The sequence below is a fragment of the Arachis ipaensis genome, chromosome B3, assembly GCF_059453495.1.
Source record: "Arachis ipaensis isolate K30076 ecotype BB chromosome B3, ASM5945349v1, whole genome shotgun sequence".
In the NCBI taxonomy this organism is placed as follows: domain Eukaryota; kingdom Viridiplantae; phylum Streptophyta; class Magnoliopsida; order Fabales; family Fabaceae; genus Arachis; species Arachis ipaensis.
Window position 1 is genome coordinate 130,672,492 of NC_142438.1, and position 8,930 is coordinate 130,681,421.

An 8,930-nucleotide genomic window follows, 5' to 3' on the forward strand; every position below is an offset into this window, starting at 1 on the left:
CAACAATGAGATCGAAACCCCCAAATGTGTTCATCAGCTTCTCGATCCAATAATTTAATCCTAAATATTCTCTGAGTTCAATAATCTCGATATCACTCTATATTATTATTTTTATTTGCTCTTATATACATATAACAAACTTTTATACACAACAATAATAATCTGTAGAACAGCAAAATCAGATACCAACAAATCAGAGAATAGCAAAATAATTTACTAACTAAAAATTAAAATCTAACTAAACTGTAATGAATTAATTCAGAGAACATCAAAATCAGTTTTCTCAAATACCTGAAAATGGAGAAACAGAGGAAGAACGAAAAGGAGAAGAGAAAGGAGAAGGGTTTCTCGAGATTGAGCACCGCGTCCGTCGTGGAGAGCATTGCACCGTCGCCGTACGTGGAGGAGTGCACCACGATTGAGCACCGCTGTCGCTGTTAGGGCTTCTGGAGAAACGGTCCGTGAATTGTTGCAGTAGCTATGTTATGGCTTCTGAAGAACAGCACGCCGTCGTTCGTCGAGGATAGCACCGCACCGTCGCCGTACGTGGAGGAGTGCACCGGCGATTGAACGTTGCTGACCGGATGTCACCGTTAGGAAGGGGAGAAAGGGTACAATAGTGTTGTTGCAGGGGAGAAAGGCTTCACTTTGTGTGTGTGGGAAATGGAACTGAAGCATTCAATTTTCAAAGTTTTGTTTTGTTTAAGTTTTTTTTTTTATTGAAAAAATAATGGGTAGGAATATGATTAAAAGTTTTCTTTTAAAATTTTTAACCATAAATAATTTTAGGCAACATTTTATAAATGTTATTTGTTTAATTTTTTTGACAACTCCTATAAAGTGTTGTATTTTTGTTTATAAATGTTGTTTTAAAGTTTTTATTTTGTAACATTTTATAAATGTTGTTTTAGATATCAAAGACAACTCTTTTTATGGGTGGCTAAAAATTTTGTTATCTTTGCCTTATTCAAAGGTAACTCGTAAAAAATGTTGTCTTTGTCTATCTAAGGTAACTTTTGTTAAATGTTGCTTCGAATAAGGGTTATTTTAGGCCAAAAATATTGTAGTGAGAGGAGAGAAATGTGAAAACATTTACATAGTTAGATAGTGTATTCATGCTCCACTAATGAAACTAATTTTTGTTGAATTTGGACCAATTTAATTGGATTTGATTACAAAAAAAATTGAATGTGTAATAACTCTTTTAAATTTATATATTTAAATAATGTTTTATACAGTGAGTCTAAAAAAATTATTTTTATTAATTAAACAATATATATTAATTGTTTGTACAAAATTCGTTTATATTAATAATACATAATAATTAATTTTTTATTTAAAAAATATTATGAAAATAAAAAATTAATTATATAATAAATTATTATATATTATATATAACTATATATTATTTAATTTATTTTTAATATATATTTTATATTTTAATATATTTTATGTCCTTTGGTAATTTAGTAGCAATATACTCGTTGATTTTAAAATGACTCCATACATATCGGTAAGATTTAAATTCCGTTATCATTACTTATCAAAGAAATCAGAAAAACAAAATATCCCCCCGGGGGTATGCAGCACCAAACTTAAAAGAAATTCGGTTATCGTTGAGAAATGTTAGGGACAGTAATTTTTGGAATTTATAATCATTAAATAATTATTAATAAAACTTTTAATGATGTAAAATTAATGTAAGATTTCATCTAATCACTTACTTTTTTTTAATGATTACATGCTGACTAGAATTTGATAAAATTACTGTCCCATAAATTTTTCCGTTATCATTACTTATCAAAGAAACCAGAAAAACAAAATATCCCCCCAAGGCGTATTAAGCACCAGACTTAAAAGAATGAAGCTAAGGTAGGTACGTGGCCATTTAACAGCCAAATGATCTGTAACGAGTTTTTGATATCATTAATTTGTTCCTACATGATAAATTGGTAATGGCGGTTGCAAACCTATAATTTAGATGATATAATTTTTTTATATTTATTTAAAAATTTTAGATTTATATTTTATTTTTAATTTTAAAAATAAAATAAATTAATAATGACTGTTATAGTCTTGAATAGATTTTTTCATTTTTTTAATTATTAAATAAAAAATATTAAATAATAAAAAAATTATATTTTATTTAATAATTAAAAAAAATTGAGAGAATTTACTTAGAGTATGATCACAGTAAAAGCACCAATGGCATCCTGCAAAAATGCTATGTTAACCTGAAGTCCCACCAAACAAAAACAAGAGATACCGTAATAATTGACTTCAATTTTGTAAATGTATGCACGTATTCCCACTTGGTAATCCATTTCAAAGCCTTCTGTCCCCATTTGTCATGATTTTTTTGAGTTGCAGTGTTTCAAGTTTTTTAGGTATTATTTATCGACACTTATTTAATACACGTATTTATTATATATAAAAATTTTATTTAAATATATTTAAATATTATTATAAATTAATGTATTTAATTTTATTTTTAATATATATTTTTAAAATAAATTTAAAAATAATATATATTATAATTTATTAAAATAAAAAATGTTTTAAATATTTTATATAATTAAAATAAAATATTAAAATTTTATTATAATTTATTTAAAAATATTATATATATATATATTATAAAATTTTAAAATTTGTCCGATATTATATAAACCCTCGTGTCCAAGTGCTTTCTAACGTTGTTTACATTGCCAAAAATGGTGAAGCTATTATACCAAATTCATCTCTTATCTTGTCATCAATAATTACATTAAGGATTAACGTCATGATCAAAGATTAAAGCGCTTTATATACACCTATCCACATACTTTCATCTATCCTGAACCAAACTTTTCTTGATTCTTAGAACTTGGAACTATCAATTATAGGTTATGGAGTTGGACAAGCTTCTAGCCATGCCAGCACTATTAGCACTCCTCCTCCTCTATCTTCATTTCATGAGAAGGAAGATTCGGAATGGGATTCAGAATCTTCCTCCAGGAAGCTCAGGATGGCCAATTGTTGGAGAAACCTTCAAGTTTATCAGCGCGGCTCGTGAGGGAACCCCGGTGAGGTTCATACAAGAGAGAATGGAGAGGTATGATTCAAGGGTGTTCAAGACTTCGTTTCTTGGAGATCCTATGGCAGTGTTTTGCGGCACGGCGGGGAACAAGTTCTTGTTTAGCAATGAGAACAAGAATGTGCAAGTATGGTGGCCAAGCTCTATAAAGAAGCTGCTAAGGTCTTCTTTGGTTAATAAGGTCGGTGATGAAGCAAAGATGACTAGAAGGTTGCTCTTGACCTTTCTCAATCCTGAAATTCTCAGAAATTTCGTGCCTAAAATGGATACCATTGCTCAAATCCACATTAACACTCATTGGCAAGGTAAGAAATTAACTCACTCACTTGAGAATGATACTTAATTAGGACTTTGTTGGTCACGTTTATGTATATGATTGAAATAAATTTTAATTTTATTTATACACGTTAAATTGTAAAACTTAAAAACTTGTAATATTTTTTGTTACTACTAACTAAACTACAAAAAGTTATAGGAGCACCTGAAAAATCAACTATGAAATCGTTTATTATATATTTGGATATAAATATATATATTATTTAATTTATTTTCGAAACATATTTTATATTTTTATATATATTCTATACGAATATCTAATGTAGGATTTATTTTTAATGAACACATGGTATGATGATTAGCATGGTCATGAGCTCAAGACATAGAAATAAGAGGAGTGTTAGGCGAGTAGAATTTGTGATGTTTAATCATCAATTAGTTATTATCAATATTTTTTATGGTGTGAAATGACATTATCTAATAATGTAAGATTAATCATTTTTTTTTTTATGGTTAAGTGCTGGTTAGATTTCAACAAAAGTGCTCGCCTCCTAGAATTTCTCTAAAAAGTAAAATTAAAACTTATTATTCCCTTTTAATAGGAAAGGAACAGGTGGTTGTTCATTCCACAGTCCAGAAATACACTTATGCTTTGGCTTGTTCCTTGTTTCTGAGCATTGAAGATCCTCTCCACGATTCAAAGTTTTCGTCGAGATTTCACCGATTCTTAAAAGGCTTGGTTGGCTTCTCCATCAACTTGCCCGGAACAAGATTTCACCAAGCAATGAAAGCTGCCAACGAAATAAGGGAAGAAATAAAAAAGATCATAAAGCAAAGAAAAGTGGATTTGGAAGAGAAAAGAGCGTCACCAAGCCAAGACATTCTCTCACATTTGCTTGCAACACCTGACTCCAATGGAAGGTTTCTAACTGAAATCGAGATCATGGATAACATACTCCTCCTCCTTTTCGCCGGCCACGATACTTCTAGATCCACTCTGTCATCTCTCATGAGGTACCTGGCGCAGCTTCCTCATGTTTATAACAAGGTTTTGGCAGGTTCGCAATGAAATCCTTAAGTCCAGGTTCGGATACTTTTGCCTATGATAGTTTGGATCAGAATGAATGATGATGGAGTTTGTTGTAACTGTGACTTGCAGAACAAGTTGAAATTAGCAGAGCAAAAGGGGAAGGGGAATCCCTGCAATGGGAGGATGTTCAGAAAATGAAGTATTCTTGGAATGTTGCATCTGAAGTCTTGAGACTATCTCCACCGGTCACCGGTGCTTACAGAGAAGCCTTAAGGGATTTTAGCTATGCTGACTATACCATTGGAAAGGGCTGGAAGGTATGTCCGCTAATATGAATGGACTTAGTTATAAAGATTTTAAAGTATGTATTAATGGTATTTTTTGTGTTGTCAGTTGCATTGGACAACCTGCTCTTCACACGTGGATCCCAGGCTCTTCGCGAATCCCGAGGCTTTCGACGCGTCGAGGTTTGAAGGGGCAGGCCCTGCGCCGTATTCGTATGTTCCGTTTGGTGGAGGGCCTAGAATGTGTTTGGGGCTAGAGTTTGCAAGGCTAGAGATACTTGTGTTCATGCATCATATTGTGAAACAGTTCAAATGGGATTTGGTTAATCCTAATGAGAAGTTCAAGTATGATCCCATGCTTGAACCTGTAGATGGACTTCCGGTTCTGCTTCACCGTCACCATTGATTAATACATTATTAGAAGCTTTCTTTTGAAATTTGTTATAACATTATGATATTAGATTTGACTTTTCGTAGTGTTTAAAGGGTTATAATGTCATTTGATCCCTTTAAAAAATGATTGTTTTGGAGATTGAGACATTCGCGTGCCAAAAGTGGTTTACTATGTTATTAAATTGTTATCAGTTAGGTTGTTTATACTATCATAGTGGGTTTATGCCCGGTATAATTCCCAAAAAAAAGAATATTAAACTACCATAGTTGGATGGAATGACGCTCATGTTGTCATCACTTGCAATTAAGATTAATATTAAATGAAGTCAAAAAGTTTATGAGTGTGACACTAACCTCTCAAGTCTCAACCATAACATGATGAGTTAGATCATTCACACATACATCTGTTTATGGAATTTGGATGCTCAAATAACAAGATTCATAGAGTTTAGAACATAAAGCTACTACTAAAATGGAAGTGGCCAAGTTTCTAGCCTTGCCAACAATTTTGGCACTCTTTGTCCTTTGTCTTCATTTCATCTCAAAACTTGTGAAACTGAGAAAGGATCCAAGCCTGAATCTTCCTCCTGGAAACTTAGGATGGCCTATTGTTGGAGAAACCTTCGAGTTCATGCTCGCGGCTCGGGGGGGAACCCTGGTAAGGTTCATAAAAGATAGAATGGAGAAACATGATTGCAGGGTGTTCAAAACTTCATTTCTTGGAGATCCTATGGCAGTGTTCTGCGGCCCGGCTGGGAACAAGTTCCTGTTCAGCAATGAGAATAAGATTGTGCAAGTGTGGTGGCCAAGCTCCATAAGGAAGCTATTAAGAACATCTCTTATTAGTAAGGTTGGTGAAGAAGCAAAGATGACTAGAAGGTTGCTATTGAGCTTTCTTAGTGCTGAAGTGCTCAGAAATTACTTGCCAAAAATGGATATCATTGCTCAAAACCATATCAAAACTCATTGGCAAGGTAAGGAATGTATGTATTTGTGTTTGCTAAGTAAGGAGTTCCTTTCCATTTTATTCAAACAAGTACTAATTCACTTGCCGCAACCGAATATTTACAGTTGTATTAGTTCATACACAATAGATTAATCAATATTTTGCTTATTAAACTTGGGATAAATTTCACCGAATTTATCCTTAAATTTATAATTCAATGATCAAGAAAACTTTAGCCAAGAATCGAAAGTATGAATTGACCACTGCATAATAAGGTTGCTTTTTTACCTTTGTTTAGCACTATCAGTCTCAGATAGGCACAAAAGGTTCTTATGCAGAAGGTAGCAACTTTTCTTTTTCTTTTTCTTTTTCTCTCAATTTCTAAATAATTTTACCCTCTCTACTATTTTCAAATGTTGAAGGAAAAGAGCAGGTGATTGTCTATTCCACAGTGCAGCTATACACATATTCCTTGGCTTGTTGCTTGTTCCTAAGCATTGAAGATCCAATTCATGCATCAGAATTTTCATCAAAACTTGATGACTTCCTGAAAGGCTTGCTTGGCTTCCCAATCAACCTGCCTGGAACGAAATTTCGTCGATCCATGAAAGCCGCAGACGAAATAACCAAAGAAGTGAAGATGATGATATTGAAAAAGAAACTTGAATTGCAAGAAAAGAATGTGTCACCTACACAAGACCTTCTTTCGCATTTGCTTGTCACACCTGATTCCAATGGAAGATTCATGACTGAAACGGAGATTAGTGACAACATGCTACTGCTTCTTTTCGCTGGCCACGACACTTCTCGGTCGGCTTTATCATCTATCATGAAGTATCTTGGGGCCATGCCTCAAGTTTATGAACAAGTTTTGAAAGGTTTGCAACAACATCCTTCAACATGTTTTCAATTTTCCAACTTGTTCTTACATTCTAACCAAGCACACTGATATCAAAGTCTTGTCATCATGACAGAACAAGTCGAAATAAGCAGAGAGAAAGAGGCAGGGGAGTTGTTGCAATGGGAGGATATTCAGAAAATGAAGTATTCTTGGAATGTTGCATCTGAAGTCATGAGGCTGTTACCACCTGTTGCGGGTACTTACAGAGAAGCAATAAAGGATTTTAACTATGCTGGCTATACCATTCCCAAGGGCTGGAAGGTATGTTCCAAACCCTTCATTTTTCTGTTGTAAGATAGAAACTCAGGTGGTGTAATTAACTTCATGTGAACCGTTAGATGACAATTTAGTCAAACCTGTCAAATTATTTAAAGACTCTCAACAAGTGTTTTATGTAAGTTTTGAATTGTACATGGTTTTTATTGGCAGTTGCGCTGGCTCCCTGGCTCGACACACATGGATCCGGCGTATTTTCCGAATCCGGAAGCTTTTGATGCATCAAGATTTGAGGGAGAAGGTCCTGCAGCCTATTCATATGTTCCATTTGGAGGAGGGCCTAGAATGTGTCTGGGACTAGAGTTTGCAAGGATAGAGATACTTGTGTTCATGCATCACATTGTGAAATGGTTCAAATGGGATTTGGTGAATTCTGATGAGAAGTTTAAGTATGATTCCTTGCTTGAGCCAGTCAATGGACTTCCAATTCGGCTTCACCCTCATACTATTATTGATTCAAATTAGAGGCTACAGTCAATTTTATAAGCTTTCTTCTAAGTTTGTCATGTTTTCAAATTTCAAGAGAACTTTGATTAATTGGATAATGTAATCATTGTTCGTTGTTGGTATAATCCTCTTCAGTGAGAAAAAAATTGGATGGTATTCAGTGTTCAATTTAACCATTCATTATTCTCTCTCTTATTTATTTCTGATCCTGCTCATAAAATCAAAGGTGAGAGATCACACTATATTCTATCAATTGTTAAAAAAATTAGAGAGAATCATTTTCCTAATTGTAATTGCTTATGTATGCTTATGGAGACGGTTGAGATTCAATACTTTTAAGGTACTGAACTATATTAGGATGAAGAAGAAAACTCTTCGATTCAGAAGGGTAAGATGCTTATAATATTAAAATAAAATAATTATAAAGAATCAATTTTTAATATTTTATTATTAATTAATACTTTTTATTATAAAATTATTTTGTTAATTTCAAATTTCGAAAAATTTAGGATTTAATATTTAAAATTTAAAATAAAAATATAATTTTTAAAAATTAATTAATATTATAATAAAGTTTAACATTCAAGTTATTTAACCAACTAAATTCAACCAAGTTGCTATAACTTAATTCACTTTCACGCTCCACTGCTTTTAACAATTTTTTTACTTAACATGCGAATATATATAATTGCATTCTCTTTATTCTCTGTGTTTTTTTCATCGTCGTCTTCTTTTTCTCTTCCTTTTTTCTAATCTTTTTCTTTCATTATCGTCGTCGTCATTACCACCACTTCCATCTCCTTCTCATCTTTCTTTTTCTCATTTGAATTTCTTCTATCTCCTCCTTTCTTTTCCTCCTCCTCCTGCTTCTCCTCCATCATCATTATTATCATCATCATCGTCTTCTTTTTATATGTATAACAGAAAAAAAAAGAAAGAAATAAAGAAAAAAAAGAAGAAAAAATGCAACATTAAAGAAGATATTTTTGTACTTTTGTAGCAAAATTTCGGTGTAAAAACCAAGAAATTTTTGTATTATTGTTAAGAAATTTCGGTGTATTTGTATTCTAATAAGTTCTACACAATTCAAAATTTTTTCTCTTCCCACTCCTCATCTTGTGTTGCTTCTTCTTATTCTTTTTCATCATCATCATCATCTTTTTTTTCTTATTCATCTTTTACTTCTTGTTTTATCTTATCAAGTTTCTTCTTGTTTTACTCTATTAATAAGAATAAAAACAAACAAAAAAAATCAAACAAAAATAAAACACATAATGTTGCAAAATTACTAGGAAGAGGAT

The 8,930-nt window shown here is 32.4% G+C and overlaps 2 protein-coding genes across 2 annotated transcripts; both read left to right on the forward strand.

The window, feature by feature from the left end:
* Positions 1-2,692: 2,692 nt before the first annotated feature.
* On the forward strand, positions 2,693-5,220 carry LOC107631091 (beta-amyrin 28-monooxygenase). Its single transcript, XM_016334421.3, has 4 exons — positions 2,693-3,381; positions 3,955-4,410; positions 4,512-4,699; positions 4,776-5,220. The coding sequence occupies exons 1-4, from the start codon at positions 2,889-2,891 to the stop codon at positions 5,070-5,072; spliced, it is 1,434 nt and encodes a 477-aa protein (XP_016189907.1). The 5' UTR covers positions 2,693-2,888; the 3' UTR covers positions 5,073-5,220.
* Positions 5,221-5,359: 139 nt separating this feature from the next.
* LOC107631090 (beta-amyrin 28-monooxygenase) lies at positions 5,360-7,980 on the forward strand. Its single transcript, XM_016334420.3, has 5 exons — positions 5,360-6,033; positions 6,428-6,883; positions 6,980-7,167; positions 7,336-7,748; positions 7,903-7,980. Exons 1-4 carry the CDS (start codon positions 5,532-5,534, stop codon positions 7,645-7,647), a joined length of 1,458 nt encoding a protein of 485 aa, XP_016189906.1. The 5' UTR covers positions 5,360-5,531; the 3' UTR covers positions 7,648-7,748; positions 7,903-7,980.
* Positions 7,981-8,930: the final 950 nt, after the last annotated feature.